Genomic DNA, 26,733 nt, shown 5'->3' on the forward strand with positions numbered 1-26,733 from the left:
ATAATTAGGGTAAACATGCAGCTCTCCTGAGAAGAGAGAACAGAATTCTCTGGAGGTTATTGACAACTTTCTCATTGCTATGCAAAGCAGCAAAACTAACAATTAACTGTCCCTGTGGTATAACAGATAGCGTTCAAATAAACAAAGCAATAGAAAATGCACAAAATGGAGACAGCAGGCATTATTTACTGCAGGAAAGTAGGCAGAGTGAAGGCTGAATATGCTGGACTGCAGGACAGGGTGTGGGAGGAAAGGGTACAGATTCAGGTTGCCTAATTTGAATACTCACATTTATTATGTGACACCCCAGGGATGGTGTGGTATATTTTGTCAACATTCATGTCGACACTGATCAAATGTTGATATGATTAGAATAATATCAAAACGTCCCTGGTAGGCTACCGTAGGTCCAGTGGCTCCAGCGGTGTTTTCCAGGTCTGGAAGTGACGTCCTGATGACCTCTGATTCATCATGCTGCAGTTCTGGCGGGCAGTATATCCCTAACCTCCCATCCCGCAGTCTACTCCCTAACCTTCCCTCCAAAGCCCAACCCAAACCACCCCCCCAGTTCCTAATCCAGCAACCTAAATCCTAACTCTCCATCCTAAAGCCGAACCCTCCCCTCCCGCAGTCTAACCCTAACATCCCCCTAGTGCAGGCATTCCCAACCACGGTCCTCAAGGCACACCAACAGTGCAGGTTTTAGTGATATCCAGGCTTCAGCACAGGTGACTTAATTAGTAGCTCAGTTATTTTGATTTAACCATCTATGCTGCAGCCTGGATATCACTAAAACCTGCACTGTTGGTGTGCCTTGAGGACCGTGGTTGGGAATGCCTGCCCTAGTGCCTAAACCTAACCTCCCATCCCACAGCCCAACCCTAATCTCTCCTCCGCACTTTAACCCTAACACTCCCCTGTAGTGATTAATCCTAACCTCCCCTCCTACAGTCTATTTCAAATCCCTGTGCCTAACCATAATCCTCCCTAATATATAACCCTAATCTCCCCTCCTAGTGCCTAACCGTAACCTCCCTCCTGCAGCCTAACCCTAATCTCTCCTCCATAGCCTAAGCCTCCCTCTAGTGCTTAACCCTAGTCTCCCTCCCAACACCTAACCCTACCCCTAATGCCTAACCCCCACCCACAGCCTAACACTAACCCTAGTGCCCAACTCTAACCTCCCCACCCACCGCCTAACCCTTCCTCTAGTGCCCAGCCCTAATTGTCCCTCCTGTAGCCTAACCCTCTCCTAGTGCCTAACCCTAATCTCCCATAGCCTAACCCGAAGGCTATGCTGCCACAGCCTAACCGTAATAATCCAGTCCCTGCATAATATCAACATTTTACCTGTTGACATTCCATAGGTGCTGACATGCTCAATTTCAACAATGTAAACATAACTGTTGATATTGAGCTGTCGACATAATGACTACATCCCTCCAAGAGACCATTACTTTTGGTTGATAGAGAAAACAATTGAATGGCAGAAGTGGTGCAGTTAATCATATAGCTTCTCACAATGATAAAATAAGAATTTACTTACCGATAATTCTATTTCTCATAGTCCGTAGTGGATGCTGGGACTCCGTCAGGACCATGGGGAATAGCGGGCTCCGCAGGAGACAGGGCACATCTAAAAAAGCTTTTAGGTCACATGGTGCGTACTGGCTCCTCCCCCTATGACCCTCCTCCAAGCCTCAGTTAGGTACTGTGCCCGGACGAGCGTACACAATAAGGAAGGATCTTGAATCCCGGGTAAGACTCATACCAGCCACACCAATCACACCGTACAACTTGTGATCTGAACCCAGTTAACAGTATGATAACACAAACGAAGTAGCCTCTGAACAGATGGCTCACAACAACAGTAATAACCCGATTTTTGTAACAATAACTATGTACAAGCATTGCAGACAATCCGCACTTGGGATGGGCGCCCAGCATCCACTACGGACTATGAGAAATAGAATTATCGGTAAGTAAATTCTTATTTTCTCTAACGTCCTAGTGGATGCTGGGACTCCGTCAGGACCATGGGGATTATACCAAAGCTCCCAAACGGGCGGGAGAGTGCGGATGACTCTGCAGCACCGAATGAGAGAACTCCAGGTCCTCTTTAGCCAGAGTATCAAATTTGTAAAATTTTACAAACGTGTTCTCCCCTGACCACGTAGCTGCTCGGCAAAGTTGTAATGCCGAGACTCCTCGGGCAGCCGCCCAGGATGAGCCCACTTTCCTTGTGGAATGGGCCTTTACAGATTTAGGCTGTGGCAGGCCTGCCACAGAATGTGCAAGTTGGATTGTACTACATATCCAACGTGCAATCGTCTGTTTAGACGCAGGAGCACCCAACTTGTTGGGTGCATACAATGTAAACAACGAGTCAGATTTTCTGACTCCAGCTGTCCTTGAAATATATATTTTTAATGCTCTGACAACGTCCAGTAACTTGGAGTCCTCCAAGTCGCTAGTAGCCGCAGGCACCACAATAGGCTGGTTCAAGTGAAATGCCGAAACCACCTTAGGGAGAAATTGAGGACGTGTCCTCAATTCTGCCCTGTCCGAATGGAATATCAGATATGGGCTTTTGTATGACAAAGCTGCCAACTCCGAAACTCTCCTGGCTGAAGCCAGGGCCAACAGCATGGTTACCTTCCATGTAAGGTATTTTAAATCTACCGATTTTAAAGGCTCAAACCAATGAGATTTGAGAAAATTTAGAACCACGTTCAAATCCCACGGTGCCACTGGAGGCACTATTGGGGGTTGTATATGTAGTACACCTTTGACAAAAGTTTGTACTTCAGGCACTGACGCCAATTCCTTCTGGAAGAAAATTGATAAGGCCGAAATTTGAACTTTAATGGACCCCAATTTGAGGCCCATAGACAATCCTGCTTGCAGGAAATGTAAGAATCGACCCAATTGAAATTCTTCCGTTGGAGCCTTCTTGGCCTCACACCACGCAACATATTTTCTCCAAATGCGGTGATAATGTTGTGCGGTCACTTCTTTCCTGGCTTTAATTAAAGTAGGAATAACTTCCTCAGGAATGCCCTTCTCTTTTAGAATCCGGCGTTCAACCGCCATGCCGTCAAACGCAGCCGCGGTAAGTCTTGGAACATACAAGGTCCCTGCTGAAGCAGATCCCTTCTTAGAGGTAGAGGCCACGGATCCTCCGTGAGCATCTCTTGAAGTTCCGGATACCAAGTTCTTCTTGGCCAGTCCGGAGCTACCAGTATTGTTCTTACTCCTCTTTTCCGTATAATTCTCAGTACCTTTGGTATGAGAGGCAGAGGAGGGAACACATACACTGACTGGTACACCCACGGTGTTACCAGAGCGTCCACAGCTATTGCCTGAGGGTCTCTTGACCTGGCGCAATACCTGTCCAATTTTTTGTTGAGGCGAGACGCCATCATGTCCACCTTTGGTTTTTCCCAACGGTTCACAATCATGTGGAAAACTTCTGGATGAAGTCCCCACTCTCCCGGGTGAAGGTCGTGTCTGCTGAGGAAATCTGCTTCCCAGTTGTCCACTCCCGGGATGAACACTGCTGACAGTGCTACGACATGATTCTCCGCCCAGCGCAGAATCCTTGCAGCTTCTGCCATTGCACTCCTGCTTCTCGTGCCGCCTTGTCGGTTTACGTGGGCGACTGCCGTGATGTTGTCTGACTGGATCAACACCGGCTGACCCTGAAGCAGCGATTTTGCCAGGCTTAGAGCATTGTAGATCGCTCTTAGCTCCAGTATATTTATGTGAAGAGACGTCTCCAGGTTTGACCACACGCCCTGGAAGTTTCTTCCCTTTGTGACTGCTCCCCAACCTCGTAGGCTGGCATCCGTAGTCACCAGGACCCAGTCCTGTATGCCGAATCTGCGGCCCACTAACAGATGGGCAGTCTGCAACCACCACAGGAGAGACAACCTTGTTCTCGGTGACAGTGTTATCCGCTGATGCATGTGCAGATGCGATCCGGACCATTTGTCCAGCAGATCCCACTGAAATGTTCGTGCATGGAATCTGCCGAATGGAATCGCTTCGTACGAAGCCACCATCTTTCCCAGGACTCTTGTGCATTGATGTACTGACACAGTTCCTGGTTTTAGGAGGTTCTTGACAAGTTCGGATAACTCCCTTGCTTTCTCTTCCGGGAGAAATACCTTTTTCTGAACCGTGTCCAGAATCATGCCCAGGAACAGCAGATGTGTTGTCGGGGTCAATTGAGATTTTGGAAGATTTAGAATCCACCCGTGTTGCTGAAGCACTACTTGTGTTAGCGCTACACCGACTTCCAGCTGTTCTCTGGACTTTGCCCTTATCAGGAGATCGTCCAAGTAAGGGATAATTAATACGCCTTTTCTTCGTAGAAGAACCATCATTTCGGTCATTACCTTGGTAAAGACCCGAGGGGCCGTGGACAACCCAAACGGCAGCGTTTGAAACTGATAATGACAGTCTTGTATCACGAACCTGAGATACCCTTGGTGTGAGGGGTAAATCGGGACATGTAGATAAGCATCTTTTATGTCCAAGGACACCATGAAGTCTCCTTCTTCCAGATTCGCTATCACTGCTCTGAGTGACTCCATCTTGAACTTGAATTTCTTTATGTACAGGTTCAAGGATTTCAGATTTAGAATAGGCCTTACCGAACCGTCCGGTTTCGGTACCACAAATAGTGTGGAATAATACCCCTTTCCCTGTTGTAGGAGGGGTACCTTGACTATCACCTGCTGAGAATACAGCTTGTGAATGGCTTCCAAAACCGACGTCCTTTCTGAGGGAGACGTTGGTAAAGCAGACTTTAGGAACCGGCGAGGGGGAGACCTTTCGAACTCCAGCATGTAACCCTGAGATACTATCTGCAGGACCCACGGGTCCACTTGTGAGTGAACCCATTGATTGCTGAAAATCTTGAGTCGACCCCCCACCGTTCCTGAGTCCGCTTGTAAAGCCCCAGCGTCATGCTGATGGCTTTGTAGAAGCCGGGGCGGGCTTCTGTTCCTGGGCAGGGGCTGCTTGCTGCCCTTTCTTACCCTTTCCTCTGCCTCGCGGCAGATAAGACTGTCCTTTTGGTCGCTTTTTATAGGAGCGAAGGGACTGCGGCTGAAAAGACGGTGTCTTTTTCTGTTGGGAGGGGGTCTGAGGTAAAAAAGTGGATTTGCCGGCAGTTGCCGTGGCCACCAGGTCCGAAAGACCGACCCCAAACAATTCCTCTCCTTTATATGGCAATACTTCCATATGCCTCTTGGAATCCGCATCACCTGACCACTGTCGCGTCCATAAACTTCTTCTGGCAGATATGGACATCGCGCTTACTCTTGATGCTAGAGTACAAACATCCCTCTGAGCATCTCGCATATAAAGGAAAGCATCCTTTAATTGCTCTAGAGTCAATAAAATACTGTCCCTATCCAGGGTATCAATATTTTCAGTCAGAGAATCCAACCACACTACCCCAGCACTGCACATCCAGGCTGAGGCTATTGCCGGTCGCAGTATAACACCAGTATGTGTGTATATACTCTTCAGTGTAGTTTCCAGCCTCCTATCTGCTGGATCCTTGAGGGCGGCCGTATCAGGAGACGGCAACGCCACTTGCTTTGATAAACGTGTGAGCGCCTTATCCACCCTAGGGGGTGTTTCCCAGCGCGCCCTAACCTCTGGTGGGAAAGGGTATAATGCCAATAACTTCTTGGAAATTAGCAGTTTTCTATCGGGGTTAACCCACGCTTCATCACACACGTCATTCAATTCCTCGGATTCTGGAAAAAATACAGGTAGTTTTTTCACCCCCCACATAATACCCCTTTTTGAGGTACCAGCAGTATCAGAGATCTGCAAAGCCTCCTTCATTGCCGTGATCATATAACGTGTGGCCCTATTGGAAAATACGTTTGTTTCTTCACCGTCGACACTAGATTCATCTGTGTCGGTACCCGTGTCGACTGACTGAGGTAAAGGACGTTTTACAGCCCCTGACGGTGTCTGAGACGCCTGAACCGGTACTAACTGGTTTGCCGGGCGTCTTATTTCGTCAACTGACTTTTGTAATGTGCTGACATTATCACGTAATTCCATAACTAAAGCCATCCATTCCGGTGTCGACTCCCTAGGGGGTGACATTACCATCATCGGCAATTGCTCTGCCTCCACACCAACATCGTCCTCATACATGTCGACACACACGTACCGACACACAGCAGCCACACAGGGAATGCTCTAATCGAAGACAGGACCCCCTAGCCCTTTGGGGAGACAGAGGGAGAGTTTGCCAGCACACACCAAAAGCGCTATAAATGTATATAAACAACCCTAGAAGGTGTTGTTTACTATATATGCGCTCTTAATATATAAATATCGCCAATTTATGCCCCCCTTCTCTTTGTTACCCTGTTTCTGTAGTGCAGTGCAGGGGAGAGACCTGGGAGCCTTCCTCACCAGCGGAGCTGAGCAGGAAAATGGCGCTGAGTGCTGAGGAGAATAAGCTCCGCCCCTTTTTCGGCGGGCTTTTCCCCGGTTTTTAAGAAACTGGCCTGGGTTAAAATACATACATATAGCCTTAATGGCTATATGTGATGTATTTATTTTGCCACTAAAGGTAATTATATTGCTGCCCAGGGCGCCCCCAGCAGCGCCCTGCACCCTCCGTGACTGAGTCAGTGAGCCGTGTGACAACAATGGCGCACAGCTGCCGTGCTGTGCGCTACCTTCAAGAAGACTGAGGAGTCTTCTGCCGCCTGCTTTCCGGACCTCCGTTCTGCCGTCTCTTCAGCGTCTGTAAGGGGGATCGGCGGCGCGGCTCCGGGACGAACCCCAGGCTGACCTGTGTTCCGACTCCCTCTGGAGCTAAGTGTCCAGTAGCCTAAGACTCCAATCCATCCTGCACGCAGGTGAGTTGGAAATCTCTCCCCTAAGTCCCTCGATGCAGTGATCCTGTTGCCAGCAGGAATCACTGAGATTGAAACCTAAAAAAAAACTTTTCTAAACAGCTCTTTAGGAGAGCCACCTAGATTGCACCCTCTCGGACGGGCACAAAAACCTAACTGAGGCTTGGAGGAGGGTCATAGGGGGAGGAGCCAGTACGCACCATGTGACCTAAAAGCTTTTTTAGATGTGCACTGTCTCCTGCGGAGCCCGCTATTCCCCATGGTCCTGACGGAGTCCCAGCATCCACTAGGACGTTAGAGAAATATAAATATCTGAAATATTATCCATTAGACATTATCTAAGTCCAGTAAGTTTGGTAATATGTGAGCACGGATTTAAAAAATTATATTTAACATAGGGGCTAGGACACAACATTAAGAGCCATCAAGACTTTTTACAAACCTATTTTATACTGCAAGCTACAGAAATATTATTCTGTATGAATAACCAAGTTCCTATTTATTATATTTCAACAATAATACTGTATACAGTAGGTGTAGATAATGGTAAAAGAAAGTACATGCTAATTTTACAAAGCTGATATAAAAGTGGCGCTTGCATTCAGTGTAAAGCCCGGCGTGCTATGTACAGACTGTGAACACGGCTTTAAATTGTCAGCTACAAACTGCTCAGAAGCTGAAGCTTTCCGTAAATACATACGTAACCATAGGTAGCAAATCTAAAAATTAATTTCATGTTTAAAGAATGGTGCAAAACACAGCTTTATAATTGAGAAATTAGATTTTGGCTGGACAGTCCTGATGTTTGAGGAGTTGGGAGGTATTCTAGTTCTGCACACAGCAGATGTAGGTATCCCCACAGCCCTATGACGCAGCCATGCACCTGTCCTGATATAGACTCCGTAACCAGTGACATCACTGGAAATGGGGAATGATGAAACTCTGGCCTGGTCCAAAAACACAGCAGAGAGCAGGTAAAGAGGAGGCAGAGGATGTCTCGTGTACAGATGGAGCCCTGCTCATCTATCCCTTTAATAGCATTAATTGAGCCAGGGCAGTTGGCTCAGGGCTGTAATGACTTAATCCCCTACTTTATTGTTCTCTCTGTATTGTATTGCAGCTGAGAACAATAGATGAAAGGCTTATGCTAATAAGCCTTGGTGCACCTAGGTGCAGCAGCAGAGAAGCCTAGATGAGCGAGGCACCATCTGTATATATTACCCTCTGTTAGCAGAATTACACATAGAAAATATTTGTTGCTAGTAAGAACTTCACAAATCCCTCATACTACAGTACAAAGCATGCACAGTGTACACCTGATAGATTAGATACTACAGCATCAGTACTGTGTACAGTGGTATAGGATGTGCATTGTGTCTGGAATGCAGGGAAGCTAAAGGGATACGCATAATACTCCCAAGATCCTCATGACAGGAAGTGTGAATGAGCGGAAATAATTATCCCCCACTTGTAGTGATCATTACCTAACAGGCGTAAAGCCATAGGGAGCAAACAAACTATTCCCTATAGAGTGTACTGCAATTATATCAGTCAGGTTCATAAACAACAGACTACCTAATGGCTTATTTGTTTATTGTCATCGTTCCTTTGATAATAGAGTCATTTGCAATTATAAAGAAACTAGGTGATTCATCGCGCCCTACGGGCGCTCTTCACACCATCGTAAGGGGCTACGCCCCCTTAACCCTTGCACACCCTTGTGGCGTGCAATATTTTTATTAAATGGAGTATTACATCCAATCATAATTGTGTGAGTGGTTAAATATTGCACGGACAAAGGGCGTGCAATGGTTAAGGGGTGGAAGGCCCTTCCAACGGCATGAACAGCGCACGCAGGGCCTGGTGAATCACCTAGTAGGTGCTTTGGTTGGGGGAGTAGGGGGCCCGGGGAAGAGGCGGATGGGATCCTGGGGTGCCACGGCAGTGGTGCCGCAGGTGGGGGAGGGTGCGTGGATGCTGCGGGTGGTGGTCTGGAGCCGCTGCGGGTGGGGGAGGAGCAGTTGCAGGGGTTGCCCCGGGTGAGGGAGGGGCGGATGCAGTGGTGCGGCGGGAGGTACTGGTGCGGGGTCGCTGCGGGTGGGGGTCCGGAGCTATCGCGGGTGCTGGAGGGGGTGTGTGGGGGTGCCGCGGATGGGGCCCGGAGGTACTGTGAGTGGGGGAGGGGCGGGTAATGCTTATCCTGCTTCTCCTCCTGTCAGCAGCTAAGCTGCTGTCCTCCCTTTGGCAGTGGCTCTCCCGGAGACTCGCACAGCAGGCAGTCCTATTGTTCGCGCCGGTGTCCCAACGCGGCGCATTACAGGGAAGAAGATGTACGCAATAAAATACAGCTCCCAGCAGCCCTAAGGGGCAGAATGCTTCGGTGCTAAGGGCTGCTGTGAGCTGTAGTTTATGTAGTGCGTCTACTTCCCTGTAATGCGGCGTGTTGGGACAATGTAAAAGGTGAGAGTGCTGTGCAGGGTCAGTTAACACTGCACACAGGGCCGGCGCTAGCCGCTCAGCAAAGGGATGCAGTGCAGGGAGGCACCAGGAAGGAGAGAAGTTCTCCCTGCTCTGCATCCCTGTGCTGAGCTTCTGCTGCTATCCCTGCTGCTGGCGGCTGCTGTCACACATGCAGCGGCGCCGGAAGCACAAAACCTTTTCTCCCCCTCGGTGCTGTCAGCACAAAACCTCCTCTCCCCCCTCCCCTCCCCTCCCCTGTGTGACATTTAGTGGCCAGGAGGGAGCCAAAGTGGGCGGAGCTAGATGGGAGTAAGGGGCGGAGCTACATGGGACCATGCTGCAGCAGGAGGATGAGCTGCTACAGCTTCGGCCAGCCAGACTTCATTTAGATAAGTGTCTGGAAAGAGAGTGAGTGTGTGTGTGTATATACAGTATATACTGTATATATGTGTGACTGTGTATGTGTGTAATGTATGTACAGTATGTATGTGTGTGTGTGTATATATATGTGTCTGTTATGTGTGTGTGTGTGTGTGTGTGTGTGTGTGTGTGTGTGACTGCTGCATAATGTGTGTAAGCGTCACTGGTACAGGGGCCGTTATGTGTCTAAGCGGCACTGGTACAGATGGCGTTACATGTGTAAGCGTCACTGCTACAGGGGACATTACGTGTGTAAGCGTCACTGCTACAGGGGGTGTTATTTGTGTAAACGTCACTGGTACAGGGGGGGCGTGACATGTGTAAGCGTCACTGGTTTAGGGGCATTACATGTGTAAGTACTACAGGGGTCATTATGTGCGCTGTGCGTTTGTAAAGTATGCAAGGGTGCAAATTTATAGTTTGCAGGGGGGCGCCGAACACTCTAGCAACGGCTCTGACAGCACACCCACTGCACTGCACAGCACTGTCACCTTTTACATTGTTTCAGCATCCATACATTACCCTCTGTAATATCACCCTCTCTATCCGTTACATTAGCCATCTTGGGGCTTCCAGGCCGGCAGCCCAGGTGCTGTGTTGCGGAGTCAGGGCCTCTGGGGATCTGGGTGCGGCTGTGGCGGGGAGGCACTTCTGTGACATCACACGCCGAGCAGGCCCGGGGCTCAGAGAGTATGCGGCGCAGGGAGGCCTATGAAAGTCTTCCGCTGCGCCACTTTCATACACATCTATGCCAGTGGCCACAGCAGCTTTTGTGTTCCACCTGCGGCGCGGCTAGGGAGTGGGGATTGTTGATGCCGGAGGGGGCAGGCGGACTGGCAGCAAGACATTAGTGGTCATTCCGAGTCGATTGCTTGCTAGCAGATTTTAGCAGCTGTGCAAACGCTATGCCGCCGCCCACTGGGAGTGTATTTTAGCTTAGCAGAATTGCGAACGAAGGGATTGGAGGGCGGGTACAAAACATTTTTGTGCAGTTTCAAAGTAGCTTCAGACCTACTCGACACTTACGATCACTTCAGATCATTCAGTTCCTGATTTGACGTCATGAACACGCCCTGCGTTCGGTCAGCCACGCCTGAGTTTTTCCGAACACTCCCTGAAAACGGTCATTTGACACACCGAAACGCCCTCTTCATGTCAATCACTCTGCGGCTGCCTGTGCGACTGAAAAGCAGCGCTAGACCCTGTGTAAAACTACATAGTTCGTTGTAATAGTATGCCGCACGTGCGCATTGCGCTGCATACGCATGCGCAGAAGTGCCGAGTTTTTGACTGATCGCTGCACAGGGAACAAATGCAGCTAGTGATCACCTTGGAATGACCCCCATAGGACGCTGCAGTAAAAGGATTGTTTTTTCCCCTATTTACAGCACAGAGACTTGCTGCAGATGCAGTGGCATACCCTCCAGCTGCACCTTTTTGGCAGGTACAGTCCCTTTTTTTTATGGTCTGTACCATTTTTTTACTCTCCAAGCTTCCATTGAAAGTATAGGAAAAGGGGCGTGGCCACGCCCCCTTTTCGAATGTGTATCAGTGTTTATGTGTAAATTGTTGGAGGGTATGATGCTGCAGATGCAGTGGGCCTATTTTGGGGTGTGGGGCTGCATCAGTCCCATTGCTAATCCTGCTCTGTGAAAACACAGCAGGCAAAGGGCAGAGCCTCCCATTGGATGTAACCTGTGTGGGAGGGCGTTTCTCGCCCAATCAGCTGTGGACTGGGTGTGATAGACCTGCCACTAACCCAATGAAAGCTTCTAGCCACGCGCAGCGTTAGAAACCCAGGCACAGAATCACAGGGCTATTATATAGGAGAAACTTTAAACACCCAACTTCAATCTCTCTGCTGGACCCAGTTGCCCTGTCCATTTCTTATCATCGCTGCTCAAAGTATTAGCTACATGGGATAATTTCCCCTAAGCGAAGTTCTGCGAGTATGCCCCTATACCAGGTCGGCTTTTCCATGTAATCGATTGCCGCTTTAAAAGTACAGGAATACTCACAGAACGTCCCACACAGCCTGCACATCGCAGGCTAGTACATACTACCCCAAGTGTGAATTACAAGGATGTCCCAAATAAGGTTTGTAGCCATATAAGAGCACAAGACTACAAGCTAAAATAGTGTACTTTACTGTACAGGGAACTCCAAGGTGACTGCCAATATCCTTATAATCTATGACAGGTGATATGATATTAAGAATGATGCATGTGGTGATATGAAGAAGATGAAAGGTCATTGTGATATACGGTATATAAGTAAAGGGTCATCCTTTCACTATCAAAACTATCAAATTATACAGACACGACTAATCTATTATGTAATGTAATATTTTATTGTGTGTGATCCATGTATATTTATTTCCATTTGTACAGTAGCTATATACCCAACACAAAGAATGATATCTGGAATGAGAACAAAAATGAGGTTCTTTAGGCAGGAAAGCTTTTTTACAAATGGGGGAAATATTGATGCACAGTGCATCATCTTCTGCACATGCTCCGGTATGACATTTGTATGAATGGCCCCTTTCCCAGACTTCTTTCCAGCCATCTGTGTAACTATAGTCAGAAAAGGTGATTTAGGACAGTGCAAAATGTTCAGGTAAGCATAGTTTCTCTTTCTGCGAGAAGGCTTCTATTTTAGTACATTGCTAGATACAGTAGCTTCACATTTGTGTTTTGGGAATGGCTCCAAAAAAATAACAGTCTGTCACTCATCATCATACACAGAGATCCGCCCAACGCTTTTCGGACCTTATTCAGCTTCAGTTGTAGTTTTGCAATTTTAGGAAAACTGCAACTGCTTGCAATCGCAATGCAAAGCACAGGGCAAAGCTGCCCAGAATGCAAATGCCCAGCCGCATCGCTGATTTGTGGATGCACCACTGCCTCTGCAGCCTGGCTGTAAAGGCAGGTGCAGACCGGGCATTTTTTGAGTTGCAGTGGCCGCGTGTGTCATCACGCAGCTGCCCCGTACCCGCCCCGTTTCAGACAGCACTTCCTGCCACGCGAACGCCTCTGCCTGTCAATCAAGCAGAGGCTATTGCATCTCACTGTGTGCACACGCGTAGTACGGCTCCTGTGTGTGCACACTGCCCATAAATAGTTCAGCATGTGATCGTATCGCTGATGTAATCCATACTGAATGAGGCCCTTCATCAGCAGAAGCCGATTTACTATGTAAAACCTTTATATGTTGCTGGAGATCATTAGTGCAACAAACAGATGTAAATAGTAAAGAAAAACTTGCTACATCTAGTCTGTCCGAAACAATACACACTACGGTTATACTATCACCCCATGCACACAGGTATCCGGTCTTTAGGTCGACATGGTCACTAGGTCTACATGGAAAAAGGTCGACATGAGTTTTTCCCTTTTTTTTTTTTTACTTTTTCATACTTCACAATCCACGTGGACTACGATTGGGAATAGTAACCTGTGGCGAGTGCAGCGGTAGTGGAGGGAGGCACCTTACCTGAAGCATGGCGAACAAAGCGAGCCATGCGAGGGGACACGGTGCACTAATTGGGGTTCCGGTTACTTTCCGAAGAAAACAACACCCAAAAAATAAATAAAAACTCAGGTTAATCTTTTCCATGTAGATCTAATGACCGTGTCAACCTATTTCAGGTGTCAACCTAGTCACTGTCGGCCAACAGTGGTTGACCCTATGATCCACACCCTCCAATCATACACTGCGAGAGGTGCACTTCCACAAATGACCTTTACCAGTAGTACCTTGAATGCCAGTAAAAATACTTCACTTCAGTCTTCGGCTACTACTGTCATTTGATTCAAATTGTTATCATTTTCATCCTAAAGCACCGATTACTGGAGGGTCACTAATGGCAAAGTGATACAAGGCAGTAGAGGGAACACTGGGAAATGTACTTGATGTGGCAGATTGATACATTTTTATATTTGTATTCCTATAAATCGTCTTTCCCACTTTCACCAGTGTGCTTGTTGTGCATGGGGAACAGAGGAGAAAAGGAGAGCCCGGATTACTATAGTTTCAAACTGAATTAATACCTGTGTGCTGAATATTTTAACCAGATGAGCAGACTGGTTTTAAAAAGCTTTATATGTTTTTCTATCAATATGTACAAGAGAGGAATTCTTCCGCACAAAAGTTGCAATTAATGTATCTTTATCAGACTTACAAGATTGACGCTAGTGAGTGACAGTTTGTGGCTTTTAAAACATGCAGTTATGTAAATTCTTGGGTGTGCTACCAAATGTTCTCTATTAGTTTATAATATTTATTACACACGCAAAAAATAAAACAAAAAAAACAAGGTGGCAGAATTTTAATAACAAGAACTTATAAATATTATATAGCCTACTTGGAGACGGGTATGGCTCAATGGGTCGACCAATATTAGGTCAATAGTGAACAGGTCAACCCCATAAGGTCGACACGCAATAGGTTGACACGGTGAATAGGTCAACATGAAAAAGGTCGACTGTACAAATGTCAACATGGAAATATTGGCAAAATTTTTATTTGTTTTTTGGATGTTATTTTGTATGTTAAACAACAAGTCACCCCAATTAGTGTACCATATCCTCCTCACTGCGCTCACCACAGGTTGAGATTCCCAAACATGGTCCATGATGAGGGAGGGAGGGGGGGAGGGGAGTGTGTCGACCATTGGCATGTCGACCATTGAACTTGACATTTACATTTATTAATGCATCTGTAAGCTTTTATGGGGTCTATTTACTAAGCCTTGTATGGAGATAAAATGCCAGCCAATCAGCTCCTAAATTCCATGTCACAGGCTGGGTTTGAAAAATGACAGTTAGGAGTTGATTGGCTGGTACTTTATCTCCATCCACTTTACCAACATATAAGGCTTAGTAAATAGACCCCTATGTGTCTTAAGTGCATATACAAGTATAATCTGTCAGTGCTGTGTAACACTCTTCTTCCAGTAGATGGAGTGGCAACACAGACACACTAAGGATGGGATGCGGTCATGTGACCAGCACTCGGGATCCCGTGCGATCAAAATGCCGGCACACAGAACGTCGACCCGCAGGGACTATTCCCACTCGTGGGTGTCCACAACACCCATAGAGTGGGAACAAAACCTGTGGCGAGTGCAGCTAGCCTGCCAGGGGCTTTGTTGCACTCACCCTCGCTCGCTGGCATTCTGCTGCCGGGATCGGTATGCTGACCGCTGGGATCCCCAGCGCCGGAATCCTAGCCTCAACCCCTAAGGATCACTGGTCCCGAAGAAAATCATGCATACTGTAAGCATACAGTAGGTGTCATCACATACAGCAGGATAATCGTGGGCAGAAATAAAGTTTATGTACTATTTCTTTACATCCATGGGCATCCTGGTACAAGCATTACATGTTTGAGAATAGATGCGGTTTACCGCCTGTACCACTTGTGAAAGAAGTCGTCGTCGCTATTGCAAAGGCTTACCTCTATATAGCCCACAGTTCTATCTACACGCCCATGGCTCACTTATCCACTCGCCAACATCCCGAGTCAGTGGACAGCAATGGACACTGTTTTGCCTCTTTGCTTGTACCAGAACTGGGCTTGCGCAGCTCTGTGGTGTCTTATAAATGATACCAACAATAAAAAATATTTATACTCAAGGTGTTTTATAGGGGTTGGGTAGAAAATGTGACAGTCAATGTCAAAATTCACCATGTCAACATTTTGTCCTGATGGTCCAGCGGTGACTTACAATCTCCTGGCGGCTGCAGTGGAGGCTTCCGGGTCTCGGTGGTCATGCATCCATCATTTCTGGGTCAGACCTCCAATTCTCTGCATTCCATTAAGTATTTGTACCCAATTCCCAACCCTTGACGCTCCCTCTAGTGCCTAACCCCAATCCTCCCCACTGTTCCCTAATACCACCCTGAGAATGTCAACATGCTGCCCGTCGTCTTTGTGGAACTGACCTTATGAATGGCGATATTGTTATTGTCGACCTTTTGACTACATCCCGCTTTACAGATACTGTACCATGAATATATAGTAACATAGTATTTGTGGTCTCCTACACTGTATTGTTTTTACGATTAATGTTATCTGTTGTGAATGTCAGCCTTATAGCGAGTGATCTATCCACCATAACCCTGTATATCCTTATCCATCCTTCCCACAATGGATTCAGGTTAGGCAGCCTTTCATAGGATTACATTGGGCAGAATGTGCAATGCCTGGAAGTCTTGACGCATAATTGGGAGATAATCACCAATGATATCCATACCAATAATAATTAATATGAACATATGACCAAAGTAACGAAAATGAGAGTTCACAGCATAGACTAGCAAAGTAAGATAAATCCAATTGATTAGTTGGTTAGATTTACACACAGTGTGATATCAGTTTAGCTCCAGACATACTGTAAAGGAAACGTCTTTTCAGGAATAAGATATAGAAGGTGTAAGGACTCACACTGCCAGCAGCTCCAGCGCACTCAGTCTGTCCTTACTAAACGTGAAACAATTCAGTATATTCACAACTTTTGCTGCAGGTATGGCGACCATTTTCTGACAAAAGAAAACAAACACTATTAACGATTATTTCTTAAATGCAGTAATGATTTATGAAGTATGCAAAGTAGCGTGTTTGTTACTAAGCCAATAGCTTATTGCACTACTGCAAAAAGGCAGTAATTCTGGGGAGACAATCAGTTTGCCAGCTGTCGGGATACAGACGCCAGAATCCCGACACCTGGTGAAGTGCCAGCGGTTGGAATACTGACCGCTGCCCAGAGGGGAATAGTGTTCGCCACCGGGCCCGAAGCGTGACGAGCGCAGCGAGCCTGTGAGGGGACACGATGTGCTCGGCGCTGGTATTCCGACAGCCAGCATATCATACTGATTCCGTAATTCTGCACAAGTACAGCGATTAACCCCAATAATGCTTCCTTCCTCACTTATGTCAGTAGTTCTCAGGAGAGAGAGAGAGAGAGAGAGAGAGAGAGAGAGAGAGAGAGAGAGAGAGAGAGAGAGAGAGAGAGAGAACGCCGTTTAAACTCACAATACCTGCCTACAATGAGTTTTGGTAACAGGGGCTCTATTGTATTTACCCTACAGATTGGGAATCAGTCATTTCAAGATATGTGTATTATTATGTATGAACATCCTGTCTTGGCAATGCTTATTATCTAGTCAAGTCTGCTAATGACAAAAACCAGTGCCACCTCCAAAAACTCTTGGGCTGTAGCTTGTAACCTACAGTATTTGTGGGCAACAGGTATAATCACGACAAAGCTCATGAGTTACTGCACTGACAGTGGAGTCATTAATGTCAAGTGCACTACAAAATTTATATAAATGCATTAAAATATGGAGTATACTTACATGCTGCAAGGCTTTCACTGCCTTCAGCTGAGGTTCTGCCCAGGAGAAATATCTTAATAATTCAATCACCTAGAAGAGAGTGAGAGAGACTGGTTAGTAATGCACACAGGAGGTACAGTCTCCAGTGAATCACAGCTATCCTATGCTGGTGGAGGTAGCCTGTGACATGTGCTTAAGTAGGCAAACAGAACCATGGTGGAACAACATTCATTTTTATTACGCATAGCTACTGTACAACACATTATGCAAAGTATAAATAAAATGACAGGTTCAGTTTAATGTTTACCCGTAACCTACACGAATCGGAGGAATACCTGCCAACTGATTACTTCGTCCCATTCCTGCCTCCAAGATTTTGCCCATAGTGCTCCCTACCTCTGAAATTCTCTCTCTCCCTATTATACGCTCCACCTCTCTACAAAACTTTAAACAGGCTCCCAAACCCCACTTCTTCATCAAACCCAGCCAACTTTCATCCTGACCCTCATTTACATGTTCACTTCTCCCCCATCTGTGTCACCCCTGTCTGTCTGCCCCTTCCCTTCAGATTGCAAGCTCTCTCCACAGGGCCCTCTCCACTCATGTGCTTTTCCCTCCCTTAGACTATTTTCTACTCCATACAACGGCACCTAACCCTCAGTAAATGCCACACTGATGATTATCTCAGTGTCTTCTACCTTGATACAGAAATGTTTATATACCATGTACTTGTCCTACATTGTCTAGTACTGTAATTCGTTGTTTTCTTGTTTTTCTCATTTGTTTATGTACTTTGTTAGGCGCTGCGGAACCCATGTGGTTCCATATACATAAATTATATTAATAATAATAATAGATAGATAGGTGGACGCAGTTCACACAGCAGCTGCGTCTCAGATCTGTTGCTGCATCCATGGATGAAGCATCGGATCATCTGCAAAAACAGGTTACTCAGGATCTCTGGTGTAATCACTCAGAAAGAGGCCAGGAAACCTGTGGTGGAAGACGCAGTCACCAGCACACACCAGATTTGTAAACTGGCATTGCTGCCCCTAGTTGGCTGCAGTGTGTCAATCATGCTATGGCTTAAGGGACACTGCGACTGTTGTCAAAGCCAGAAATAAACACATGCTCAATACAGATCCTACACATGTACAGATCTCAGACCATCAATTGTGTGTGTGTGTGTGTGTGTGTGTGTGTGTGTGTGTGTGTGTGTGTGTGTGTATATATATATATATATATATATATATATATATATATATATATATATATATACATACATATACACACACATACATATATATATATATATATATATATATATATATCTATCTCTGTATATCTCCGTGAAGAATGAATATTAGGTAGGAGGGCAGCAATGGACAATTGAATCCACTAAAGTTACTTATCAGTTGTTTTTTGTTTGGTTTTTTGGGAGGAGGGAGGGGTGGGGGGAAGATGTATCAAACTTTGGGCAGAGATAAAGTGGAGAGGTTGCTCATAGCAACCAATCAGATTCTAACTGTCATTTTAGTAGCACAACCTGTAAAATGACAGTTAGCTGATTGGTTGTATGAGCAACTTCTCCACTTTATCTCTCACTAAGATTTGAGATATCTCCCCATGGAGGAGCACCACCCCACCCGTGAGTTCTCCTCTCAGTGTATCTGCTAAGTATTATCATTTGCTACTATATTCACTTGGAAAATATTTCCCATTTAGGGGTATATTCAATTAAAGTCGGATCCATTCCGACATGTATTTGTCGGAATGGATCAGACAAGCCCTATTCAATGAGTGGCCAAATCAGACTGTCAGATTTGGCCGTTCCCGGTGTCCCATCCTGCTGCTACTGTCAGCGGCTGCCGGGGGGAGCTGTCAGCAGGGGGAGCTGTCAGCGGTGGCCGGGGTGCGCTGCCGGGAGTGAGGAGCCTGGCTGGGGGGACGCCCTGCTCAACCCGACTTTTTTTAAAGTCAGATTGAGATGGTCAGAAATGGGACTAAAACCTGTCGAATTTGGTCCAGTTTCCAGAAGCAAGCGGATTGGCGTCTATTCGCTAATCCACGTGCTTTCCAACAAGACGAATTCCTCAACTTGTCAGAACAAAAAGCCGGGGATTGAATAGGCCGGAACCCCTTACGACCTGAAAAGTCAAAAACTGCCATCTTTCTGACAAGGCGGCCATTTCGACACCAATTGAATATACCCCTTATTATGCAACTCTACTGCAGACTGTTTCTGTAGTTTGTGTGCTTTGTAAAATTACCTGTTCACAGGAAAAATATCCATGCACATAATCCAAGGCCTTGACTTTATACTCTGTCATCACTGCCTGAAAAACAGAAAAGGAAACAGATTGATGTAATTCATTAGTTCTCAAACTCGGTCCCCAAACAGTTCAGGTTTTCAGGTCTCCTAACAGCAAGTGAAATAACACTACTCAACAGCCATACTGAAACCTAACATGATATGTATCAATCTCCATGTAATTTTGTGCATAGAATCCAAATACACCATCAGAAATTTGATGATATGGAAAGTTTTGAGATACTTTGAAAAACTGAAATCCGAAAATTAAAGTATTTAATCACAGTAAGTGCAACGCATGATTCCCTTCTGCCTGCGCTACGGGGTATGCATCCTGGGGTATGTATATTAACCCCCTAGCACCAGAGTGTGTACCTGGTGGCTGCTCAGATTAGCAACCGCTGGGGAAATCAAAGTCGCAATGGTTTCCGATCTCCCGATTGTGTTGATCCAATGTTTGAAAAGAAAAATGTTTTTTTTGTTTGTTTTTTTAAATCGTTTTGTATGAGTTTAAATAGATGTTCCTCACCTAATTCACTCATTAAAAAACCTGACAATTTCTGAGGGGATTTCTTGGGGAAAAAAAATTCTAGTTAAGTAGTTAAGTTGGGCCTAATGAAGGATTTTGTGAAAGAATTTTGTGAAAGCTGCGGAAAAAGAAGAAGGCCAGGCTTTCAGTTATCTGAAGGAAACGTTTCCAAAGTTAAGCAAAACAATGCTAAAAGAAGGAATGTTTGTTGGCCTTCAAATAAGGAATCTGCTTACGGATTAAAAATTTTACGTTAAATTGACAAAAATTTGAGTCTGCTGCTTAGTCCTCCTTCAAGGCTGCTGCGAGTGGATTCTTAAGGGCCCTACACACTAACAGATTTTAATAAACGATATGAACGTTCTCGTTCATTAATGAACGAGAACGCGTTCATATCGTTTAGTGTGTAGGAACCAAAGATGAAGGATGTGCAGCCCAGCGCTCGTTCATCGTTGGAGCCCAGTCGCTTATGCATGCTGGCCAATATGGACGAGATTGTCCATATTAGCATGCACTGCTATGGAGCCGGGGGGAGTAAAGATACTTCACTCCCACCGTCACTGCCTCCCCCCCCCCACCCCCGCCGCCGGGCGGCTCGGAGGTGGAACGCCAAATGTGTAGGGGCCTTTCGGGATAAGAACAGAGGCCAACTGTGTCTATCGTGAATGAACTATTGGACAACTACAAGAATATGGGTTTTGGAATGTCACTTAAAATTCACTTTTTCCCTGAGCAGTGTAAGTGATGAACAGGGGGAACATTTTCACCAAGATATTCTGACCATAGAACATTGCTACCAAGGACGCTAAGACCTTGCAATGATGGGGGAATACTGCTGGGTCTTATTTAGAGAGACCAATGACACTGTGCAAACGGAAAGTATCAACATCCTGTTTCCCTAAAGCAAAGTGACCTCACATTTTATATTTTATTAACAATTACATTACGGCTAATTTGGGTTGTTTAGAGTTTCTGAAGTTTTAAGCATCTCTGTAGTTGAATAAGCATTTTATAGATGAATACAATGAGAATATTTCAATTCTAGAGAGATTAATTGAAATTCAGTTATCTTACTTTTTTCAGACACACAAATAACAAAAGCGGTAATAGCTGTATCTAATAAATGTGACGTGACATAGAAAATCTAATGTTTTCACTGAATTCAGCATCCCTTAATTAGGCGAAAACACATACACATGCCAGAGAATTTTTTTAAATGTGTTGATGGCTTTAATTAGCTCCACCTGTGGGTCTTTTTAAACGTGTCAGTGTGTAATGAGTACACCTGTGCACCTGCTAGGTGACCTGGAAAATGTGACCTGTTTGGGGTCCCGAGGAATGAGTTTGAGAACCACTGCTGTAATTTATATTCATGTCTATGACAATCTGATTATATTTATAGATTTATTATAATTCAAATAACATACATAAAGGCCAAGACACAATTAGTTGTACAAAGTATGGTACACAATGATGGAGTTTGTTGGAGATCGAGTGTCTCTTTTTCTGTCAAGATGGAACGAAAACCTTTCTTGGTACTGTCCTGAAGTGAACTTGTACCCTTATGGGTTTACACAGAATGGTGTACACTGCTCTCAATTTCCAACGCGTTTCGTCCTTGTGTACCATACTTTTATGCATGTTATTTTAATTTTAGTAAATGTATAAAATATAATCAAGATGGTCTATGAGGTATGCAATGTAAGGATGTATCAACTACAATCATTTTAAAATATCTTAATAGAAAGTAATTGCTGAAATTATTCATGACAGCGCCCTTTTGATTAGCATATAATATATATATTACGGTTTAATATTAAAAGTATTGTGTGTATTAAGTAATTCTAAACTATCTGGCATACACGGTGGTGCCGGGTTGAAGAATTGACTTGTAGTACATCTGTTCTTGTCTATAATCCCATTCCATTGATCCTGAAAAAGACACCACTGATGGAATGGTGGTCCACATTGATGCAGATGAGTAACACTTGTTGATCTGGTCAATAACCTACATGCATAGAACTGCACTGATTTAACCCTGTGAACCTTAATGACTTGAAAATTGTATCCATCTTCTTCTAGCCCAAAAAAGCAAAGGATATTACAGTACATCATATGCTCTGTAGTTTCCAGAACTGAATGACATCCTCCAGATCTCTTCTGCAGTACGATGTCCCTGCTTTGACACTCTTGGCCAACAATAATGGTTGCTCTCTCATTGGGGTATGGAATCGACCTTGATGTTCACCAGCAGATGTCCTGTCAGCATGGGTGATCACTCTAAAATCATCTGATGACATGTTTTCTAAGACATTTTTAAAGCTCTTGCTGTAGTTATTGATAGCATGCAATATTTCCTGCAACTGAAAGACTATGTGGAAATCAATGCCAGGAATATTTTCATATAGTCTTTTTGCTTCCTGGTTACACTCTCCAATTAAGCCATTTTGAAGGAAATTACAGTATGATTCTCATTGGGAAGTGGCAGCAGTGATTCTATTCGGTGATAGACTTGACCCTGAACTTTACATTTTCCATACATGCATGTTGAATCATCCACTAGACCTCTCATTTGGAGAGCAAAGTTATATTTTCGAATGTCTGAGCAAAATACTTTTAATCTATTGTGTGTTCCAGCAACCAGAGACTTAAGTGGCTCAGGTGGGACCAAGAGTGGTGGCAATTTTCCCTTGCCGCCCTCACAAGACATACCAGGTGCTTCTCTGTCCCATGTCTTAAGGTGGGTACACACTGATAGATATAAATATCTGCCGATCAATTGATCGGCAGATATATCTATGGACGGATCGGGCAGTGTGTTGAGCATACACACTGCCCGATCCGTCGGGACTGACATCATGAACTGGGCGGGCGTGTACACATGCCCGCCCAGTTCAGCTGTCAATCACCGCCGGCTGCCGCAGCATGTGTACGGGCGGCACACACAGCGTCACGCCAATATATCAGTAGATATATTGGCCGTCGGCCGTGCTGCGGGGCCGACGCGATATGTCTGTGAACGACGGAGTTCATAGACATATCGCCCGTATACACACTGGCCAACGGACCCGCGATATATCAGCCATTAAAGAGAACGTCCGATATATCGGCCAGTGTGTACCCCACATTAAGGGCTACAGTGCATACATTGCCTGGACATGTTCACAATATTTACCTTAAGGTGCATCTCATACTGGATATTTGCATTACAGTGAAATGCAGCATGTTTAAAGTCTTGCCATGGTTTTAATCTGAGAACTGCAGCTCTTGAGGCATTAACAGATTGTCTATTCACTGCTGGAGATTCCATGGCTGTCGACGCTGCAGTTTGTACAGCATTGGCTGACTGCCGAGTTTGTATTGCAGCTGGGGACTCCATGGCCCTGGATGCTGCATGTCTAGCGACATCGGCTGACTGATGTGTTTGTCTTGCAGCTGGGGACTCTATGGCCCTGGATGCTGCATGTCTAGCCACATCGGCTGACTGACGTGTTTGTCTTGCAGCTGGGGACTCCATGGCCCTGGATGCTGCATGTCTAGCCACATCAGCTGACTGACGTGTTTGTCTTGCAGCTGGGGACTCCATGGCCCTGGATGCCGCATGTCTAGCCACATCGGCTGACTGACGTGTTTGTCTTGCAGCTGGGGACTCCATGGCCCTGGATGCTGCATGTCTAGCAGCATCAGCACATTGGTGAGCTAACCTTTACTTGAGTGATTCTCTCTCTCGGGTAGCTGCTTGTCTCTTGTTGATCTGTGAAGTGTGCTTGTGCTTCCTCTGAAGTCTCATATCTCGTCTCACTTTTACTTCTTGCAGCTGAGGAGCTGCGACCGAGACTGGATAGTTTTTTTTTGGTGGCATGGCTTTTCTGAAACTGACAGTAGTCTGCGGTTGTGCTTTAACAGTGACTGGTCCTAAAAATAACACACTCTTGAAGGCTGAGATGTGAAAAGAAGTAAACTTAGTTTGAATGTGGAATACTAAAGGGGGAAAGGTTTGAGAAGAACACAGAAGTAATTCACACCTTTATAACAATGCATATTAGGAGTAAACGACAGTGCAGGCAGGCGTATTCTCTGCATGGGATGGGAAATATCAGGAGCAGGCTAATTTACAGAACAGAAATCAGTATAGCTTCCAAAATCACTGCAGAACAGAAATCACTGCAGACCAACATTGGCGAGCATGGCTAGTAACGGTCAGTGCAGGTGCAGTGCGACAGTTGATCCTCTGACTCACTGCTCTTTGGAGCTCTGTCTGCCCTCCACTGGCACATATCAGCCGGTGCCTTCAGATCAGTGCTGTTTTTTCGGCACTGGGAGACAGCCTGAGCTAAGTTGCTTAAATAAAAATTTTAATTCAGACACAACATGGCCTAGTTGGCGGCCAACATTTAGACACCCATGACCCTGACAAAGTTCAAACTTAGGCCAAAACCTAATCCTGGTCCAAAACTCTGGCCGTGCATAAAGAACAAAAAGGAAGACACACACACACACTCTTGCTTATTATATAGATACTAGGTGATTCATCGCGCCCTACGGGCGCTCTTCACACCGTCGTAAGGGGCTACGCCCCCTTAACCCTTGCACACCCTTGTGGCGTGCAATATTTTTATTAAATGGAGTATTACATCCAATCATAATTGTGTGAGTGGTTAAATATTGCACGGACAAAGGGCGTGCAATGGTTAAGGGGTGGAAGGCCCTTGCAACGGCGTGAACAGCGCATGCAGGGCCTGGTGAATCACCACCTAGTAGGTGCTTTGGTTGGGGGAGTAGGGGGCGCGGGAAAGAGGCGGATAGGATCCTGGAGTGCCACGGCAGTGGTGCCGCAGGTGGGGGAGGGTGCGTGGATGCTGCGGGTGGTGGTCTGGAGCCCCTGCGGGTGGGGGAGGAGCAGTTGCAGGGGTTGCCCGGGTGAGGGAGGGGCGGATGCAGTGGTGTGGCGGGAGGTACTGGTGCGGGGTCGCTGCGGGTGGGGGTCCGGAGCTATCGCGGGTGCTGGAGGGTGTGTGGGGGTGCCGCAAATGGGGCCCGGAGGTACTGTGAGTGGGGGAGGGGCGGGTAATGCTTATCCTGCTTCTACTACTGTCAGCAGCTAAGCTGCTGTCCTCCCTTTGGCAGTGGCTCTCCCGGAGACTCGCACAGCAGGCAGTCCTATTGTTCGCGCCAGTGTCCCAACGCGGCGCATTACAGGGAAGAAGATGTACGCAATAAACTACAGCTCCCAGCAGCCCTAAGGGGCAGAATGCTTCGGTGCTAAGGGCTGCTGGGAGCTGTAGTTTATGTAGTGCGTCTACTTCCCTGTAATGCGGCGTGTTGGGACAATGTAAAAGGTGAGAGTGCTGTGCAGTGTCAGTTAACACTGCACACAGGGCCGGCGCTAGCCGCTCAGCAAAGGGATGCAGTGCAGGGAGGCACCAGGAAGGAGAGACGTTCTCCCTGCTCTGCATCCCTGTGCTGAGCTTCTGCTGCTATCCCTGCTGCTGGCGGCTGCTGTCACACATGCAGCGGCGCCGGAAGCACAAAACCTTTTCTCCCCCTCGGCGCTGTCAGCACAAAACCTCCTCTCCCCCCTCCCCTCCCCTGTGTGACATTCAGTGGCCAGGAGGGAGCCAAAGTGGGCGGAGCTAGATGGGAGTAAGGGGCGGAGCTACACGGGACCATGCTGCAGCAGGAGGATGAGCTGCTACAGCTTCGGCCAGCCAGACTTCATTTAGATAAGTGTCTGGAAAGAGAGTGAGTGTGTGTGTGTATATACTGTATATATGTGTGACTGTGTATGTGTGTAATGTATGTACAGTATGTATGTATGTGTGTGTGTGTTTGTATATATATGTGTCTGTTGTGTGTGTGTATGTGTGACTGCTGCATAATGTGTGTAAGCGTCACTTGTACAGGGGGCGTTACGTGTCTAAGCGGCACTGGTACAGATGGCGTTACATGTGTAAGCGTCACTGCTACAGGGGACATAACTTGTGTAAGCGTCACTGCTACAGGGGGTGTTATTTGTGTAAACGTCACTGGTACAGGGGGGCGTGACATGTGTAAGCGTCACTGGTTTAGGGGCATTACATGTGTAAGTACTACAGGGGTCATTATGTGCGCTGTGCGTTTGTAAAGTATGCGAGGGTGCAAATTTATAGTTTGCAGGGGGGCGCCGAACACTCTAGCAACAGCCCTGTCAGCACACCCACTGCACTGCACAGCACTGTCACCTTTTACATTGTTTCAGCGTCCATACATTACCCTCTGTAATATCACCCTCTCTATCCGTTACATTAGCCATCTTGGGGCTTCCAGGCCGGCAGCTTAGGTGCTGTGTTGCGGAGTCAGGGCCTCTGGGGATCTGGGTGCGGCTGTGGCGGGGAGGCACTTCTGTGACATCACACGCCGAGCAGGCTCCGGGGCTCAGAGAGTATGCGGCGCAGGGAGGCCTATGAAAGTCTTCCGCTGCGCCACTTTCATACACATCTATGCCGGTGGCCACAGCAGCTTTTGTTCCACCTGCGGCGCGGCTAGGGAGTGGGGATTGTTGATGCCGGAGGGGGCAGGCGGACTGGCAGCAAGACATTAGTGGTCATTCCGAGTCGATTGCTTGCTAGCAGTTTTTAGCAGCTGTGCAAACGCTATGCCGCCGCCCACTGGGAGTGTATTTTAGCTTAGCAGAATTGCGAACGAAGGGATTGGAGGGCGGGTACAAAACATTTTTGTGCAGTTTCAAAGTAGCTTCAGACCTACTCGACACTTACGATCACTTCAGATCATTCA

General features: G+C 46.5%; 1 protein-coding gene across 7 annotated transcripts in view; it reads right to left on the reverse strand.

Moving 5' to 3' along the window:
* PROSER1 (proline and serine rich 1) overlaps positions 1-26,733 on the reverse strand; it is a 102,670-nt gene that overhangs the window by 40,640 nt on the left and 35,297 nt on the right. For all 7 annotated transcript variants that reach the window (XM_063951868.1, XM_063951873.1, XM_063951872.1 and 4 more), the window contains 3 exons: positions 19,390-19,455; positions 17,141-17,209; positions 16,230-16,324 (listed from right to left, as the gene is read on the reverse strand). In XM_063951868.1, the coding sequence (XP_063807938.1) occupies positions 16,230-16,324; positions 17,141-17,209; positions 19,390-19,455 (230 nt within the window). The remainder of the gene's footprint in view (positions 1-16,229; positions 16,325-17,140; positions 17,210-19,389; positions 19,456-26,733) is intronic.

Source organism: Pseudophryne corroboree, chromosome 2 (assembly GCF_028390025.1).
Source record: "Pseudophryne corroboree isolate aPseCor3 chromosome 2, aPseCor3.hap2, whole genome shotgun sequence".
Taxonomy (NCBI): Eukaryota; Metazoa; Chordata; class Amphibia; order Anura; family Myobatrachidae; genus Pseudophryne; species Pseudophryne corroboree.